Source organism: Herpailurus yagouaroundi, unplaced genomic scaffold, assembly GCF_014898765.1.
Source record: "Herpailurus yagouaroundi ecotype Mexico unplaced genomic scaffold, PumYag 222, whole genome shotgun sequence".
In the NCBI taxonomy this organism is placed as follows: Eukaryota; Metazoa; Chordata; class Mammalia; order Carnivora; family Felidae; genus Herpailurus; species Herpailurus yagouaroundi.
The window spans coordinates 2932759-2951707 of NW_024412453.1; the positions used below are offsets into that span (position 1 = coordinate 2932759).

Below are 18949 nucleotides of genomic sequence, written 5' to 3' on the forward strand. Positions count from 1 at the left end.
TCTCTGATATGGCAGCTACAATTTACCGCCCTACATTTTGGTTACCTTCCTGTTGCACATATTGTCTTATTTCCTCCTCTCAAGAATAAGCTCCTTGAAGAAAAGGTGCATTCTTAGGCATTTTGGCTCTATGTGTCACTCACTGAGGCCATTATATCTTGTCCTGGGAACTTCCACCTTTTTAAAAGGTGAAGGTTAGGTGAGTTAGTTAACCTAGAAGAAAATTCTGCACTTAAAACAATCAGCAGTGTGGGATCTGGAGGTGGGAGTGAGAGTGGGAGGGAGGTTGGGATAAGAGACTCCAGAAAGGGGCAGAATTGAAAAGAAAACGTTTTTTAAATAACTATCTTCTTTCACCTAAGATCTCCTAGCAGCAGGTAACAATTTAAGAAAAAAAGGAGCCCTGCCTCCGTTTGACCCCTATCTCCCCTCTCTCCTCTTTCCGGGAGAGGACGACAGGTGGGGAAGAACGAGGGTGGGCGCGACTAAGCCCTTTGCAATGACTACAGCTAATTATAGGAATTGTGGAAGTGGACCCAAGAATACTGAACTCCCAGCCCACCCACTGCCTCAACTGCGATCCTGGAGAATTCGTTGCTGGAGGGGACCCAGCTCGGCCCTGGGTCGGGGGTGGGGGGAGGCGTGGGAGACAGGCGGAGGGCGGAGACCAGCGTTGCCCCGCCCCCCAGCTAGGCGGTGACCAGTAGGCGGCACCGCGGCGCCCAGCTTTCATTTAGGGAGCAGCCTCGGGAACACCGTGCGCTGTGCCCCAGCTGAAATCGAAGGCCCGCGGCGAGATGAGCCGGGCACCGGCGTTCCTGAGCGCCGCCGAGGTGCTGGAGCACCTCCGCAGCTCCAGCCTCCTCATCCCGCCTTTGGAGGCGGCTCTGGCCAACTTCTCCAGCGGCCCCGACGGAGGCGTCATGCAGCCGGTGCGCACCGTGGTGCCGGTGGCCAAGCACAGGGGGTGAGTGAGAAAGGCGGGGGCCAGGTGCTGGAGAAACTGGAAACGGGGAAGGGAAGGCACGCGAAGGGAAGCAGCGGGAGAAAGGAATAGAGGGCTCGTCTAAATCATTGCTAGTAACAGTTGCCACCTAATATTTGCGCTAACCACAGTACCAAGTGGGCGCTTTACAGGCGTTATCTTGTTTAATTCAACACATTCTCCATATAGGTAGGTATTGATGCAAGCATTTTACTGATGGGGAAAACTGAGACTTAGGTTAACTTACCCAAGGTTACACAGGTAGTTAGTAGCAGAACTAGGATAGTTTTTCTCATCCAGAGGCCGACTCTTATACTCCACATACTGCCTAAAGGAAGGACAGCGGAAATGGGGGGAAGGAGGGACAGTAGGGCAGTGACAGAGGAAAGAGAAAGGAACGTACACTGGGACTTGATAGGGCACCCCAGCATTGCTTGGAAGGGGTTGAAGTTATCCCTCTCTCCTTGCAGCTTCCTGGGGGTCATGCCTGCCTACAGTGCTGCAGAAGACGCCCTGACCACCAAGTTGGTCACCTTCTACGAGGGCCACAGCACCATCTCCATGGTGCCCTCCCACCAGGCCACTGTGCTGCTCTTTGAGCCCAGCAATGGCTCCCTTCTGGCGGTGAGCAACTCCCTGCCTGGGATGAAGTGGGGGCCCCTGGGCCCAGAGCTAGCCTGGAAATTAGTTCTCTGAGAGAGCTGGGTGGAGATTTGATGGGGACCACACGTGCCCCTCTCTGACTATGATGTCTCTGGATACCAGCAACAATGAAGGGTGTCTGTGACTGTGTATCTGTTTCCAGGACTTCCTGAGGATGCACAATCCAGCACCAGAGTGCACCTGCTACTTGAAGTGTGTGACAGTGTGGAAGTAATAATCTCATCATTCTTGTAGATGCTCTTGCCCTGTCCCAGTTACTCCAATATACAGTTCATCAAACTCAGTAGCCAAGGAAATATTTATTTAGTGACTTCTCTAGTGGAAGAAAAGGAGTGTCCTATAATCCCTGGGAGGCTTTTCTGAGAGATACAGTCACTGGTTTTAACGGTTCATGGTAGTACCAAAATACAGCAGTAGCTCATTCATTGAGCACTTTGTATGTATCAGGCATGGAGGACTCGACTTGTATTAACTCTCCTAATACCTAGAAGCACTCTGTGAGGTAAGTAATATCATTAGCCCCCTTTTGCAGATGAGGAAGCTGAGTCACAGAGCAACTATGCCCATCTTACCCAGGTTTACCTAACTAAGTACGTGGCATGGCTGGACTGCAGACCTACTCAGTGTAAGTCCAGGGTCTATACTCTCTGGAGACTGTGTCTACTGCCTTTCTAACTGCCACTTACTGAGCACTTACCATGTGCCAGAGAAGAGAATTTGATCTCATTCAATTGTGGCAACATTCCTCTGTGGGAGTTTTTCTTTCACACCCCACTCCCAATTTCTGTTGAGGACTCTGAACCTCAGAGTAGTGGAGCCACTTTGCTGGAGGTCACACAGCTGCTTAGCCAAAGGCCCAGGAATCATTACTAGGCCTGCCTGATGATGGAGTTTGTACGAACTTGTACTCTGAACCCATGTGCTCTGTGCCCTCCAAGCTGGCTCTGAGACCAGGCAGTTGAGTTGTTAGCTGGGTCAGTCTCCTTCATTCCACCCATACTTCTGGATCTTTAAATCCTCTCTCCTGAATTTCTGGCTCCCCAAGGAACCTGGCTGTATATCACTCCTCTGGGGAAACTGTGTAGCCCTACCCAACCTATACTCATTCTGAGGAGATGACATTCATACCACTACCAATGGTGGTTCCCCCAGAAAGTGGGACCGGCTCAGGCTTTTAAACTAAATGACAAGACCTTAGATCCTTCCTGAATCTGCTCAGTAGTAAGTGATTCACTTCCTTGTCTATAAAATGAGAATACTGATACTACCTGGGGAGCAACTAAGATGGATAACTTAAAAACAGGAGAATAACACAAAGGATGGTGGTTATTTTTAGCCAGACATAATTCAGAATCCCCTGGGGAGCTTTTGAAAACAAGGGTGTCTGGATGCCTCCCTTAGAGAGATTCCCTGGGCATCTGTATCTTCACAAAGCTCCCCACATGTGTGGTAAGAGTTAAGAGCCAGGTAGAATTTCAGTTAAGAGGTAGAATTTCATGGCCCTTGCAAAGATGTCATATGACTTATTCTAATTCCTCAAATTGTTCCTTCATCTGGTGTTTTGAAAGACCGAGGGAAAGAAAATAAAATGGGCAATTCTTGAAGGCTCATCGTGTGCTAGATATTTACATTTATGTGAGTGCTTTAATCCTCACCAAAGTCTTCTGAATGGTTGGCATTGTCTTTGTTTTTACAGGTAAGCCAAATGGTACTTAGAGATTAAGATATTTCTTCAAAGGTGCATTTCTCATAAGCGGAAAAATTAGCTCCAGATCTGACAGCAAGCCTGTGCTCTTTGTAGGATACTGTGATACTTCCTGACGCTGCTCTTTTTGAGCTGTTTCTTTCTGCTTAAGTCGTGGCTAGGGATGCCCCTCACTCACTGACTCTCCTTTCCTCCAAGGTCATGGATGGAAATGTCATCACCGCAAAGAGAACAGCTGCAGTATCTGCCATCGCCACTAAGGTAAGATTAGTGCCAGCCTGTGTTGTTGGGGTTTGCTGGAGAGCGGGGTTGGGTGCCTCAAGCTTGAAAGCCTAAGGGAGAAGTGAGAGACTTACTTCGGTATTCCTTTGGACATAACTGGAACTCCATAAGCCAAAAATGGGATGTCAGATGAGCACAGGGATTCATGAAACTATTAAATACCACTTAATGAGCACCACTAGATTCCGGGGACCCTACATACCTTATTCCTTATCTTCACATCAACCTTGCAAAGGAGATTTAGGGAATGTGGCTCAGAGAGGTTATGTGAGTTGCCCAAGATCACACAGCTACTGAGAAGCAGAGCAAGAATTTAAAATTTGACTTCTATGACCCCCAGGACTGCTTTGTTGCCCCCTGCCCCCGTACTACACTGCTCCTGGTAAATCAGGGTAGTTGCTGCATAGGCCAAAGCCAATCCTGCCCAAGAAGCAGAGGGGGAGATGAAGAGATCCAAGTGCACTCACGTATTCATTCAGCTAGTACCGCCTGAGATCCTACTATATGTTGGGCACTGTTCTAAACATCAGGGATATGGCAGTGAACAAAACAGAGAGTGGCACATGGGGGTTTAAGACAATACACAAGATGAAAAGTGAAGCACACAGTTTGGTTTGCTAAGAAAATAATTAACCAACAACAAACTCCTTTTGAGTTAATAACATGCTAGGATTTGCTTTAAAAAAAAAACCCACTACCGACAAAAAACAGATAGTGTGCTGCTTGAAAATAAAGCAGAATCGAGAATACTGGGGAGGGGTGACCTTCCGAATTACCCACGGAAGATCTCATTCACCAAGAAGGTGACATTTGAGTAAAAACTGAAGGAAGTAAGTGGGGGAAGGGGCACTCTTCAGGCGAAAGGGAAAGCAAGTGAAGGGGGCGATGATGTTCCTGAGCACTGTCAGGACATCCTACAAAAAAAGCAGTATCTTTAGAGGTTAGCGTTACAGAGAAGAGGCTTAGAAAGCTGGGTGTCTTTCACGTGAGATGGGAATGTATACGGTTTGCTGAGCTGGTTTAGGAGTTTATGAGGAATGAGCATAAAGAGGTATGGGGTCTGGGGAGCAGCAGAGACCAGGTGTTCAGATTGTGAGCATGTTAAGGTCTTCTAAACACAAGATGGGGAGGGAAGAATGTAAGAATTAACCTGAGAATTGTGTAGGAAGGGGGCAGATCACACACCTGGATGAAATGGTTTTTTGAAGCATATCCAGACCCAACTCAGACTGAAATAGTCAAGGGACTCCTTGAGATATATATACTCACTGGTACAATTACTGCCTTTCATTTATTTGTAAAGGACTCTGGTCTTTTTCAGAAGAACTTCCAACCCATTGTCTTGATGTATCTTTCGGTTTCTGTGAGGGAGGGAGAACAAGTATTATTGGCCTCATTTCGTCCTAGAGATGGAGACTAGGACTTCCTGAAGTCATATAAGCCACGTAGCTATGGGATCCTCTGAGACTGCCTGGTCTTCGTGGCCCAGGTCTGTGGTTTCCAACTCAAGCTATGCAGCAGCCATCACCTGGGGAATGTCTTTAAAAATTCAGATCCCCAAAACACAGATTTGAAATCACTAAGGGTGGGGCCCAAGAAAATGGTTGTTGTGTTGTTTTTTTTTTTTTTTTAATGTCTCTGGTTACTTCTGATGATCAACCAGGTTTGAAAACCAAAATCTCATAGACCCAGCTCCCAGTTACACCGTGCTTTTTTTTTTTTTTTTGCATTGATAAAAATCTGCACTCCCATAAGAGTTGAGAATCATTGAGCTGATGCTTCAGAGTTTAGGCTGCAACTTCCCAGCTTTATGCCCAGGGGTGCAGATGGGTTATTTCAATAAGGAACTAAAGGTCTATTACACTTTTTGCCCTGGAAGAGAGAGTGTTTTCTTTTCCACTACTTCTCATTCATTTAGGGCTTTGGGGAGGAGGATGAGAAGTATAAGAGCTTCTCGGGTTTGTCAGTCACTGCAACTTCTTTGCATTTGGATTGCACATACCCTGAGTTGTGGATTCTGACATGCTTTTTCAAGGTGACAGTACATATCAGAGTTTATCCCTGGCATGCATTTATTCGGCAAATAATTGAGTGCCCACTAGAGGCCAGGCCCAGTGCTCAGTCTGGGGCATAGAATGGTAAGTAAAACCAGATACAGTACCTGCCATCATGGAACACAAGAGTCTATTTGGGGAAACAGATATTAACCCAAAGATCACACCAATACCTGTGAAACTATTACCTAGACAAATACATCAAGTGCAAGAGGTGAAGTGCAATGAGAGTGTGTAACAGGAGGTCTGTGGGATTTGGAAAGGCTCTTCTGGTGGAAGGGATATCTGAGGAGAGATATGAAGGATAGGAGGAGTTACTTGTGAAGGACAGAGAGAAAAATATTTCATGCATAGGAAAGAACCTGTGCAAAGGCCCTGTGGTTGATGGTAGCACACGTGCTTGGGAATTTGCAAAGAAGCCGGTGTGGCTGAAGGACAGGAATTGCAGAGGAACATGGCCTGAGAGGGGGCTGGAGAGATGGCAGGGCTACATCTAGTGCTGTTCATTAGCAAATGCAGATGACACACACACTTCCAAGCTCTTTAAGTAAGAAACCTAGCAGATTCATATACATGTTTTTAATTATTTGCATGCTATGGGAAAAAGAATGAAGTACCACTAATCCTGCTATGATTTAATACATCTTATAAATGTTATGCTATTTAGGAAAAGAGATGTCTATTGTAACATTATTACCAAGGCAACAAATTATCAAGTAAGACAATCAATCAGAATTAGAGATTTAGTTTCACAAGTTGAAGGTTTGTTTTACAGGACACTGCAATGATTTCTAAAGCCCAAGTGTACTTCAAAGAATAGATTCATATTAACTAAGAACAGGAAAAAATTGATTTAGTAAAGGAAAAATCACCTAATTCTCCTTGTTGGATAAGAGCATAACATTGCTTGTTTTGTTGATATTGTAATTTTGAAAACTTCCCAAGTCAGATACCTTGAACTATATTTTATGGCACAAAATGGTATCTCTCCTTCTGTAGCTACAGGAGAGATGAACATCTGCTACTATTTCTGTGACTCCTTTTTGCTAGTAATTAATAATTAAAGAGACTTTCACTTTTAGGATTACATTCCAGAAATTCAATAATTAATATCGAAGAAAGGACAGACTCAAATTTTACTGAATGAAATACAGAAAAGGCAGAAGAGGTTCTTTCTTTCTTTCTTTCTCTCTCTCTCTCCCCTCCCTTCCTCTCTCTCTCTCTCTCTCTCTTTTTTTAAAGTAGGCTTCATGTCTAGCATGGAGCCCAGTGTGGGGCTTGAACTCACAACCCTGAGATCAAGACCTGAACTGAGATCAAGAGTTGAATGCTCAACTGACTGAGACACCCAGGCACCCCACAAGAGGCTCTTATTTAATATGGATGGTGTGCCAGTAGGTCTGAACCCCAAATGATTTTTGCCACCTGTCCCAGGGACATTTAGCAATATCTGGAGACATTTTTGGTTTTGTCACAACTAGGGGAAGTAGGAGATGCTACAAGTATCAAATGCATAGAGGCCAGCGATGCTGCTAAACATCCTGTAATACACAGGAGAGCCCATGCACCCGTTTCTGCTGACAAAGAATTATCCAGCCCAAATGTCAGTCATGCTGAGGTTCAGGAACCCTGCTTTACTTCCTACACATAATAGGAGATTTGTGCCAAATCTGTGCACATGAGACTGTCTCTGCCCTCATGGGCTTACAGATCAGTACAAGAAAATAAATCTGTAAAGAAATAAGTGCTGTGAAGGGATGACTTCTATCGGGGGGTCAGGAAGATTTCACCTTAGAGATGATACTTGATATGAGTTGATCATAGAACCCCACTCCCAAACACAGACACATGTACATCCTTAGCAGGTGCCACAAATGCCAGGTCTACACTCCTCTTTAAAGGAAGATGGAGGCTGAGAAAGGATCAGCAGTGGGCTTCGAAAATATAACGGAGAGCCTTGAGTTGCAAGGAAGGGCCCATGGATTCCAGGTAGCTCTTAGAAGTAACTCAGGGCTCTGAGAAGTGGGTGTGGCCTATCATGTCCCCAAGATGGGGTGGCACAGGAGAAAGAATGTGGTCTTTGGAGAATGAAGGGTGTGGTTTTTGGAGCCCCACTGTGCCATTTAATAGTTGTAGGACCCTGCAAGTTACTTAACCTCTCTGGACCCCAATTTCTTCATCTAGAAGAGGAGGATAAAAATAGGAGTGCCTTGCTCACAGGGTGATTGCCTGGACTAAATGAGACCATGAGGGTAAAGCATTGGCATATATTAGGGGCTCCCTGAAGGCTCCTTCCTCCGCTCCACACTCTGCAGAGGAGAAACTGAAACACGAAGTATCATCTCCTTCATTGCCCAAGAGATAGTGAGGGAGCTAAAGATAGGGCCAAAGACACCTGATACTCAGACTGTGTTTGTTCTTCACCTGGCTGCTCTGTCTCCCTTGACCTTTGCCACCTGGTTTCTCTCAAATAGTTTTTGAAACCACCCAGCAGTGAAGTGTTGTGCATCCTTGGGGCTGGGGTCCAGGCCTATAGCCACTACGAGGTCTTCACAGAACAGTTCTCCTTCAAAGAGGTAAGTCCAGGGAAGGCTAGGGGAGAAGAGGAGAGGGAGCGATCGTGACCTTTATCTATACTCCTTCACTGCAACATGGGCAATTCTGAAATAGTTAGGTCAAGAGTCTGATCTAGACCATTCTTGTTTTTTTTAACGTTTGTTTATTTGTTCATGAGAGAGAAAGAGAGAATGCCTGCGTGCCTGCGTGCTAACAGGGGAGGGGCAGAGAGAAAGAGGGAGACAGAGAATCCCAAGCAGGCCCCACACTGTCGGCACGGAGCCTGATGTGGGCTCGATCCCATGAACCGTGAGATCATGACCTGAGCCGAAATCAAGAGTTGGACGCTTAACCAACAGAGCCACCCAGGCACACCCATAGGGGATGATGTAAATCCCCTTACCCCAGAGTGGCTCAACTTTCCCCTGGCACCAATGAAACATAATAAAACATAAACAGACAAACAATCATGGCACCAATGTCCCTCTTGTTACCCCCAATGAAGGTGAGGATATGGAACCGCACCAAAGAACATGCAGAGAAGTTTGCAGACACAGTTCAAGGAGAGGTACAGGTCTGTTCGTCGGTCCAGGAGGCGGTGACAGGTGCAGATGTGATCATCACAGTCACCATGGCAACAGAGCCCATTTTGTTTGGTGAATGGGTGAAGCCGGGGGCTCACATCAATGGTAAGCAGAGTGGCTCCCGGAGCCATGGGTAGATGGTGGCCATAGTTGTCCCTGGGCTGAACTAAGTGGCTGCATCTGCAGAGCTATTTTCCTCATGCAAACGACCAAGCTTTTTAAGGCCCTCAGGAACATGTGATCCCTGAAAAACAATATTCACTCAAAACTTTGAAACAAAAATCCTGAACCAGAAGCTTATACATTTAAGTTCTATAAAATGTAACATTTTGGCAAGTGATCAGTCACAGCTAAGTTCTTAAATGTAATGGAATTTAAATTACAAAAGTCAAATGATTCCTTCTTTCTTAAAAATACTTAGAATTACCCCCTGAAAAAGTTTTTTTTTTTAAATTATAGCACAAAAGACATTTAATATGACATGTGGATGCTATTTAATATGTGTGATAGGATGGGTGGGACTCCAACCATAAGAGTTCCTGGGGCTTCTGAGGATTCTCAAATGACTCTGGAGGTTATAGCAAGAGCTGGTCTCTGTCGAATATTTACTGTTGCAGGTGCTGTTCTAAATTCTTTATTTGTATTACATCATTCAATCCTTACAACAACCTTATGAGGTAGGAGATATTCTTATCATTACCTTCATTTTATAGGTGGGTAAACCAAGGCATAGAGAGATTAAGTGACTTGCCCAAAGTCAGAGGTTCTTAGTGGTAGAGCTGGGATCTGAACTGAAGCAATCTACCATCAGAGCACAAGCTCTTCAATTTTACTACTCTCTATTATCTTCCAAAAAGAAGACTGGAATCTGGTGAGCAAGGAGGGCAAATACTAGGGGTTTAAACACGTTTTCAGTGCCCTCTGTTCTGGTGACAACCACCTGGCGTGAACTCAGAAGCTAAGAATTCTGTACACATTGGCAGAGAGCAGGCAGAAGCCCAGTGTCATGGTTGCGCATCCAATCACAAATGTGTCCTGAATCCCTACCATGTGACAGGCACTATTCTAGATGCTGGGGAGGCCAAAATAAGCCAGCACTCGGGGACATTTGCTTTCCTGATGCTTACATTCAGGTGAAAGGAAATCGACAACAAAGAGCTAAGCAAATAGATGGACTAGATGGTTCCAGGTAAGGGGAAGTTCTGTGAAGGAAACCAGCGTGTGGCTTGCCTGAGGAATGGGCCAACACGAAGTGAAGGTCTCAGCTTGTGTGGGACTGGTGTTATGATGTGAGTCCAGAGGGTAGGCAGGCAAGAGATGGGTCAGTTCTGGCTTTGTGACAGTAAGACCATTTCTGGAAGGACTCGGGAAATCAAAAGAAACCAGTTCTTGGTAAAATGGACAAGAGCTGAATGTTCAGCCAGACCGACTTGATTTTTTTCTTTTTCAGCTTAAAGCAGTACATATGTATTATCTTGCAGTTTCTGTGGTTTTGGGGGTCTGGGCATGGGTTAGCTGGGGCCTCTGCTCACACAAGGAGGAAATCAAGGTGTTGTGTGAGCTGCGGTCTCATCTAGAGCTCAGAGCCCTCTTCCAGGGCTAGGTGGTTGTGCAGATGCTTCACATTGTTAAGAGAGGAATACTGGTTTCCTGGGGGCTGTTCTCAGCTCCTGGAGGCTGTCCACGTTCCTTGTATGTCTGTTTCATCCTCAAAGCCAGCAACAGAGAATCTCTCTCACACTGTGACTCTCCAGGAAGTGCTGCCTAAATCTTGAGTCCAGGCATCCCTTCTATTTCCCTAGCCCAAAGACAAAATTGGCTTAGGCGTTTACAGAGGCATCAAATATATTTCAGAAAAGTATGTTACAAGTGTGGTTGACAGGGAGACACCAACAACAGATTTTACTTACTTTACAGCTTGGCTAAGAGATAGGCCTGATTTCACCCCCGCCCTGCACCCTCTCCCCGCTGCCCCAGCTGGGGTCTGACCCTCACCCGTTCTTGCTCCACTGGAGCAAGGCCAGGGCCCAGACTGAGTGAGACCCCTCCCTTCACTGCCTGGCCCACCTCCATCTGCCCCAGTGGCCTCACAGGACCCTTTGAAAACTCCCCCTGCTCAGAAGAACTGGGGCAGGAGAGGGTTGGGGAGAGGGGATGCAAGTGCAATGAGAAGAGGTGGCTTGAGAAGCTAGGGTTTTTCCCACCAGCTTATGATTTATTTACGAGCTTCATTTAGTTAGTGCTTTTGTTCTACAGAACTCCCCACACAAATGCCCTTCGAGAAGGACATTTTTACACCAATCTCGTTGAAAATTAGAGTAGGGGACAACAGCAGGAGAGGGAACAAGTAGAGAAAACTGGACACAATGTGGGAAGGCACATAAATGCCACCTTATGTGGGTGCAAGGCTTTATAACAGTTTCCAAAGACTAGCTGGCCGTGGGCTGGATCCAGCCAGCAGATGTGTTTTGTTTGGACCATAGTGTGCTCTAAAAATCAAGAAATAACACATGCAAATAGATTTCCTGCTTCTCTTTAAAAAAAAAATAATAAAAGGAAGAAGGGGAGAATATCTAACAGCGGCCCTGCATTCTCATGGCCACAATTAGCTGGAGATGAATGGTGGCTGCCCTCTTTACAAGGGCCAGTTTTCTTCTGTGTACCAAGGGCTCCACCATTTCCAATCCAGCCCCTCTGACCAGCTTTGCTCATGTTCCTTACCTGCCTGGCCTTGTGGACTTTTGGTGGCAGCCTCTGTGTTATCCTACGTGCCGGTGCCAGGAGGCATGATTCCTTGGATTCATCATTATGCTGCTGGGCTCACTGCAAAGGATGTGATATCTCGGTGCCAGGATGGAGCCAGTTTCCTCTCTACTGGGGCTTCTCCGTGAGCCTGGCACTGGGCTCCTTTGTCATGAGTGAAGAGAGAAATGGTTGGGGGTGAGGAGTGGGAAGGATTCAGAACCAAGCAGATTGATAGAAGATGGAGGAGTGTAGGGTGTGAATAAGCTGTAAGTAATGTCTCTGTTCCCAGAATTTTATAAAGAGGTCACTGCCCCCAATAAACAAACAGAAAAGGCATCAAAGGGCCCAGGAGCATGTCTTAGATACACAACCATGGCCAACACCTTCGGTTCTTTGAGCCTCCTTTGTGCACCTTGTAAATGGAAATCAGACATGAAGCATACTTGTGAGGATTATAAATAAAATGTGCGAAACATCCCACAGATAGCAGGCAGCCAATAAATGAATGCTAAGTTGCCTCAAAATCTCTTAGAAAGATCTTGGTATGAAATGCAAAAAAAAAAAAAAAAAAAAAAAGACAGGCATTATTCTTATTGATGAGTGTTCAGTCTTGCTGATTGGGGAGGCTGGCATTGGGAAATGAGGCATCCCAAATCTGAGTGTTCCCCTGTGTTCTGTGTCACCTCCTTTTCCCCACCCCTCCTCCACTTTTTGGCACGTGTAGTGTCCCTTGCCTCTATTTCTGGGTTCAGGGTCCGTTTTGCTGTCTCTTAGCCATTGGAGCGAGCAGACCCGACTGGAGAGAGCTGGACGACGAGCTGATGAAACAGGCTGTGCTCTATGTGGATTCCCAAGAGGCTGCCCTGAAAGAGTCTGGAGATGTCCTCCTGTCAGGGGTGAGCCTCTCCTCCTGGTGGGCTGCTGTCCAGCTGGCCTCACCTGGATGCCAGGGTTTCATTAACCTTCCCTGCCATTTGGACTGTTCCAGACCTCAGTCACTCCTACCTCTTTGTGGGTGACAGCCCCTAAACATCTCTCAACCCTTTCTAATTCCCTTCTGGAATAATGTGGCCATTATGTTAATGACATGTGTTTTCCTGTCCCCTTTGCCTGGAGAACAGCTTGATGGATGTTTCCCATCGGACTGAGCTGTCCTATGAAGCAGTAAGATTGGGAGATAAGTGGCTGGCAACCTTCCCAATGTGGCCAACAAAATAAGACTGGGGTTGGCCACGTTCTGGCCTTATTCTTCTGTAATCAGAACATAGGAGCAAGAAGAGGGCTGCCAAAATGAGCGTTAAGATAAGAATATGCTTATTTCCTCACTGACAGACTGTCTTGGCTGGACATTCTCCTGGCTACAAACTTGTATCTCTGCATTTATGGTATATCACAAAGGCAGATATTATGCAAAAAAATATATATAAATATATAGGTGTGTGTGTATAATTATATTATGATTATATATTATACAATAATTATAATTATTATATTATATGTTATATATAATACATATGTGTTGTATATAATTATAATATATATAACATATAACATGTGTTATATGTAATAATTATAATTATATTATATATATATACATATGTAACACATATATATATTATATATATCCTTTTTTTTTTTTTTTCAACGTTTATTTTTGGGACAGAGAGAGACAGAGCATGAACGGGGGAGGGGCAGAGAGAGAGGGAGACACAGAATCGGAAACAGGCTCCAGGCTCTGAGCCATCAGCCCAGAGCCTGACGCGTGGCTCGAACTCACGGACCGCGAGATCGTGACCTGGCTGAAGTCGGACGCTTAACCGACTGCGCCACCCAGGCGCCCCTATATATCTTTTTTTTAATGGGGGGAGCCAGTTTACAAATGATCTTTTTGTCAAGAACCTCATCCAGTTCTGGGTGCTCTCCCTGCCCCTGCTTCAGAACCTGGCCAGAGCAGACACTGGCTCCATGGCCCCCGGGTCAGTGTGTGTTCATTTCACAGGCTGAGATCTTTGCTGAGCTGGGAGAAGTGGTGAGGGGAGTCAAGCCGGCGCACTGCGACAAGACCACGGTGTTCAAGTCTTTAGGTAAGGACTGTTGCTCCCAGGGCACACTCCAGCCAGAGCACAAGGGCAGGCTTGCCCATTGGTGCAAAGGGGAATGAGTCACTGGACTCTGTATTTGATTCATGAAATCTGTCATTTGAGTCAATTATTTATGTTATAATTGTGTTATGTTATTTATGTTTTTTATGTTATAATTATGTTACAATTATGTTAATTGTGTTATGTTATTTATGTTATTTATGTTATAATTATGTTATGTTAACACAATTATTATGTGTGTTAGCACAGTAGGTAGTAAGCCCATGAACTCTGGAACTGGGTGGTTCTGGGTGGGATTCCCTTCTCTGCCATTCCCTGGATATGCGTCCTTGGGCAAGTGACCTCACTCCATCTGAGCCACAGTATCTTCACTACCTGTTCCCTTCAGTGTTTATGAGAATTAAGTGACATGTGTATGTGTGTAAAATGATTTGTATACAGCAAGTGTCAGCAGCAAATCATTTGGACTTAGATCTAAATGAAAGTCAGAAGAAGGTATCCTTCAGAGGTGGGGGTAAGGATGTTTAAAGACAGGGAGCTTGGGGCGCCTGGGTGGCTCAGTCAGTTGAGCGTCTGACTTTGACTCAGGTCATGATCTCACAGTTCATGGGTTCAAGCCCTGCGTCAGGCTCTGTGCTGACAGCTCAGAACCTGGAGCCTGCTTCAGATTCTGTGCGTATGTGTCTCTCTCTCTGCCCCTTCCCTGCTTGTGCTCTGTCTCTCTCTATCTCTCAAAAGTAAACAAATGTTAAAAAAAATTGTTTTTAAGACAGGAAGCTTAAGGGAAATGGCAGGGAGACCTACCAGAAGAGACCCACCCAGGAAGCACAGCCTGAGACCCCTTTTTGTCCTTCCTTCCCTACCCTCCTACTTGCTGATTTGATAGGGACTTCCATGGGGAGCCCCATTACCAACAGAAGCCCAACAAAGGATGGGCTCCCAGTGGCCAGTCTTCCCCTCAGCCCAGCAACTTTACCCCCCACTCGGAGTTAAGGAAATGGACGCACATGATAACAGAGCTGATAGTCAGCTGATACACCTAAAATATTGAAATACTCCCAAACTGGTTGATAAATAGTTATTGCCCTGAGCCCCCAAGAATGTCTTCCACCCTTCTCCCAAGATCTTGCCTATTTCCTATGATCAAGAACCCAAAGCTTTAATGCTTGGCAGAACATTAAGAGTACTCTGGCCACCTAGCATCCATGCCAATGGGTCAGTATCCGTGCCTTGCTGCCTTTTAAATATATTTTCAAAATCTCTCATGCACAGGGAGACAGGAAAAAGCAGTGTAAACTTTACCCAGAGCTTGGTTCAAAGACATCACACTGATCCAGTTGTGATGGAAAATTTCAGAGTTCAGAGATCAGAGGTCAGCAACCCCTTCAGCAGACCATACTGCAGAAATCTGCTGTGCCCTTCTGAGCAATTTTTGTTTTCTTGCTTTGGGGATTGGTTTATTGGCACAGCTTTCCATCTAGCAGGTGCATATTAAACACCTATTATGTATCAGACTCCGTACTGGATGTAGTGGTGACTACAAAAATTAGTAAAAATCATACCTGTCCTTTAAAAACACATATCCACTTGAGGTTAAGCTTCATATCCAAAACAATAAGATAAGTGGGGTTGCTGAAGGATGCAGGGTTTGGACTAGACCAAGGGTCTGCAAACTATAGCCTGTGGGCCATACTCGGCCCACCTCCTGTTTCTGTCCTGCCTTCAAGCTAGGAATAGTTTCTAATCAAATGACTAGAAAACAAAAAAGAAGAAGAATATTTTGTGACAGATGAAAATCACATGAAATTCAAACTTCAGTGTCCATAAAGAAAGTTTTACTGGAACATGGCCAGGGTCGTTTGCTTACCTATCATGTATGACTGCTTTTGCCCCACAATGGCAGAGTTGATTGCAACAGAGACCATAGGGCTTGCAAAGCCTAAATATTGACCATCCGGCTGTTCACAGAAAGTTTTCAGCACGCTAAATTAAACTTTGAAGGACATTTAAAATGTGTTTGGTGGACATTTCTTGCTTAGCATCTTTTCCCTGCTTCACCCTGTCCTTCTCAGACCTTCCAAGCCTAAACGCACCTCTGGATATGAGTACGTTTTTACCCCAATAGGCATGGTTAGCAGCACAGACAGTGAGTCAGGAAACTGCCAATCACAGGGCCTGGACTGTTCCTGGGAATGGTGTTCTGACAAAAAGTGAACCACATTTCTGCCCCTTCCAGGAATGGCGGTGGAAGACCTGGTTGCAGCCAAACTAGTGTACGATTCCTGGTCATCTGGCAAATGAAACGAAGGAACTTTGCGTGGAGGTAGATGCAACAGCTCAAGGGATGTTGTTACCAGCTCCCTTGCAATTTCTAGATCAAATGAGGGAACCCGAGGTACAATGAGCTATAGTTTTGAGCTTATCGTGTCTTACCTTAAATAATGAGATCCCCATTTGTGTGTGTAGTTGGAAAGCAAAACTAGGTGGCCATTTCTTCTGTTACACCAGATTATAGTGATGCTCTGTTTCCCCCCGTATTTCACTGCATTTTGTAATTCCTTGAAATAAAGCATTTTCCAAGTCTGCAGTTCTCACTGTGGTCCTTTCTGTCCCCCATGGAAGAGGAAGTGAGGAAAGCAGGTGCTCCCATTCACTCCCTGGGGGAGTTCCAATGACCATAATTAAATTTATTTAAATTATTTAAATTAGTATACAATTCCTGTAATAAAATTCACCAGTTTAAAGTATACAATTCAATGGTTTTTAGCATGTTCGCAGGGTGCAACCGTCCACTGTCTGATTCCAGAACATTTCATCACTCCCCAAATGAAACCTGGTGCACAGTAGCAGTCACTCCGCTTTTCCCCTTTTTCCCAGTCTCTGCCAACGACTGATCTGCTTTCTATCTTTACGGACTTGCCTCTCCTGGACATTTCATATAAATGGGATCATGCTTTATGTAGACTTGTTTCTGGCTTCTCATTATTTAAATTTCCAGGAACAATGGAGCTTCTATATTGGTCAGGACTTCTTTGGTCACAGGTGGTAGAGACCACAACTCAAACTACCCTAGGCAGAATGATTGAAAGAACGAATGAATGAGGAATGGAATATATTGGCTCTTACAATTCAGAAGTACACAGGTAACTGCTCACAGCTACAGCTGTATCCAGGGCTCCAAGTATCCATAGGACCCAGTCTTGCTCTCTCCATCCCTCAGCTCTGTTTTCTTCAGTGTTGGCTCCATTACCGAGTAACTTTTCCCCTGGCTGTCCTCTTCGGCAACGCTAGCAGAAATGGAGATTATCCCACAATTCGAAGGACCATCTAGGTGATGTGCCCATTTCTGTGCCTAACACTGTAGCTAAATGAGATGGAATACTCTGGCACAGTCCAGTGCCATGTGCCTGTCCCTGAAACAAACACATCCTCCCACTGTTCTGATGCTGCTATTATCCGGGCCTGGGTCACATGCCCCCATTGAAGTCCAGAGTGGAATTAGTCCACCTGACCACATGAGCTAACAGAAGAGAAGGGGGCTCTTAGCATAAAGAAGGAGGAATGGGTATTGGGTGGACAAATCTACAGATGTCACTAAAGTATCAGTGTTGAGAGGTTCATTAGGAATTATCTAGTCCAACCTTCTCGTCTTCCAGATGAGGAAACTGAGGTGAGTTTTCCCTAGCTCCCCCAATTCACTAGCAGAGTTATGTTGCTCTTGTCCTGCCAAAGACCCATCCCCCATCCGAATCCACTCCCACTCCTAGTCTGGCTATGAGATAAGTCAACAGCAAAGAAAAAATTTTCTATTGCTTTGTTTTCCTACACAAACTCCTAACAGTTCTTCTTCATGCTATAGAATGAATCCACAAGTTCACCCATTCCCCTACTCACCTCCCCTCTGGTAACCATTAGTTTGTTCTCTGTAGGTAAGAATCTGTTTTCTGGTTATTTTTTTTTCCTTTGTTCATTTGTTTCTTAAATTCTACATAGGAGTGAAATCATATGGCTTAGCCACAAGTTTATCATGTTTGCCAGGCTGTCTGGATAGGGGCCTTTGCACTGGAATAAAATATCGATGCGATCTGCTTTTGCACATCTCAAGTGATGATGAAGTCCTTCTGGGGAACTTAATGGTCACAACCCTAAGGGATGTGTAGAGAAGGATGTGTGATAATGGGATTATTCAAAGGGCCTCAATTACAGTAATTTCTCTGACGTTGGCCATAGCAACTTCTTTCTAGATATGTCTCCTGAGGCAAGGGAAAGAGAAGCAAGAATAAACTATTGAGAGTACATAAAAATAAAAAGCTTCCGGGGCACCTGGGTGGCTCAGTCAATTAAGCGTCTGACTTCTGTTCAGGTCATGATCTCTCAGTTCATGAGTTTGAGCCCCACCTCAGGCTGTGTGCTGCAGCTCAGAGCCTGGAGCCTGCTTCCAATTCTGTGTCTCCCTCTCTTTCTATCTATGCCTCCCCTACTCACACTCTTTCTCTCTCGAAAATAAATAATAAAAAATTTTAATAAAAAGCTTCTGCACAGCAAAGGAAACAACCAACAAAACTAAAAGACAACCTACTGAATAGGGAAGATATTGCAAATGACATATCCAATAAAGGGTTAGTATCCAAAATATAGAAAGAATTTATACAACTCAACAACCAAAAAACAATACAATTAAAAAATGGGCAGAAAACATGAACAGACATTTCTCCAATGATGACATAGATGGATAACAGACACATGAAAAGATGCTCAACATCATCAATCATCACAGAAATACAAATCAAAACCACAATGAGATATCACCTCACACCTGTCAGAATGTCTAAAATAAAAAACACAAAAAACAATAAGTGTTGGCAAGGATGCAGAGAAAAAGGAACTATCGTGTACTGTCGGTGGGAATGCAAACTGGTGCAGCCACTGTGGAAAAGAATATGGAGGTTCCTCAAAAAATTTAAAAATAGAACTACTACATGATCCAGTAATACCACTACTGGGTATTGACCCAAAGAAAACAAAAACACTAATTCAAAAAGATATGTGTACCCCTGTGTTTATTGCAGCATTATTTAGAATAGCCAAATTATGGAAGCAGCTCAAGTGTCCATCAACAGATGAATGGAGACTATATATATATGAATATTACTCAGCCATTAAAAAGAATGAAATCTTGCCATTTGCAACAACATGAATGGATCTATAGCATATTATGCTAAGTGAAATAAGTCAGAGAATGACAAATACCATATGACTTCACTCATATGTAG

The 18949-nt window shown here is 44.7% G+C and overlaps 1 protein-coding gene and 1 long non-coding RNA gene across 2 annotated transcripts; one reads left to right on the top strand and one right to left on the bottom strand.

Moving 5' to 3' along the window:
* The first annotated feature begins 724 nt into the window (after nucleotides 1–724).
* CRYM (crystallin mu) lies at nucleotides 725–16263 on the top strand. The gene is made up of 8 exons (XM_040458811.1): nucleotides 725–967; nucleotides 1456–1609; nucleotides 3552–3614; nucleotides 8164–8265; nucleotides 8751–8934; nucleotides 12349–12470; nucleotides 13574–13658; nucleotides 15913–16263. Exons 1-8 carry the CDS (start codon nucleotides 798–800, stop codon nucleotides 15975–15977), a joined length of 945 nt encoding a protein of 314 aa, XP_040314745.1. The 5' UTR covers nucleotides 725–797; the 3' UTR covers nucleotides 15978–16263.
* Nucleotides 8901–11762, bottom strand: LOC121019417 (uncharacterized). Its single transcript, XR_005785573.1, has 2 exons — nucleotides 11551–11762; nucleotides 8901–9073 (listed from the first exon to the last, which is right to left on the bottom strand). It is a non-coding gene; the product is annotated as an uncharacterized LOC121019417 (long non-coding RNA).
* Nucleotides 16264–18949: the final 2686 nt, after the last annotated feature.

Excerpts from the sequence above, each read along its gene's own strand:
- CRYM (XM_040458811.1), top strand. The coding sequence starts at position 798 with ATGAGCCGGGCACCGGCGTTCCTGAGCGCCGCCGAGGTGCTGGAGCAC. Across the intron at positions 8,266-8,750 it reads AACAGTTCTCCTTCAAAGAG|GTGAGGATATGGAACCGCAC; the intron begins GTAAGTCCAGGG and ends CCCCCAATGAAG. Across the intron at positions 8,935-12,348 it reads GCCGGGGGCTCACATCAATG|CCATTGGAGCGAGCAGACCC; the intron begins GTAAGCAGAGTG and ends GCTGTCTCTTAG.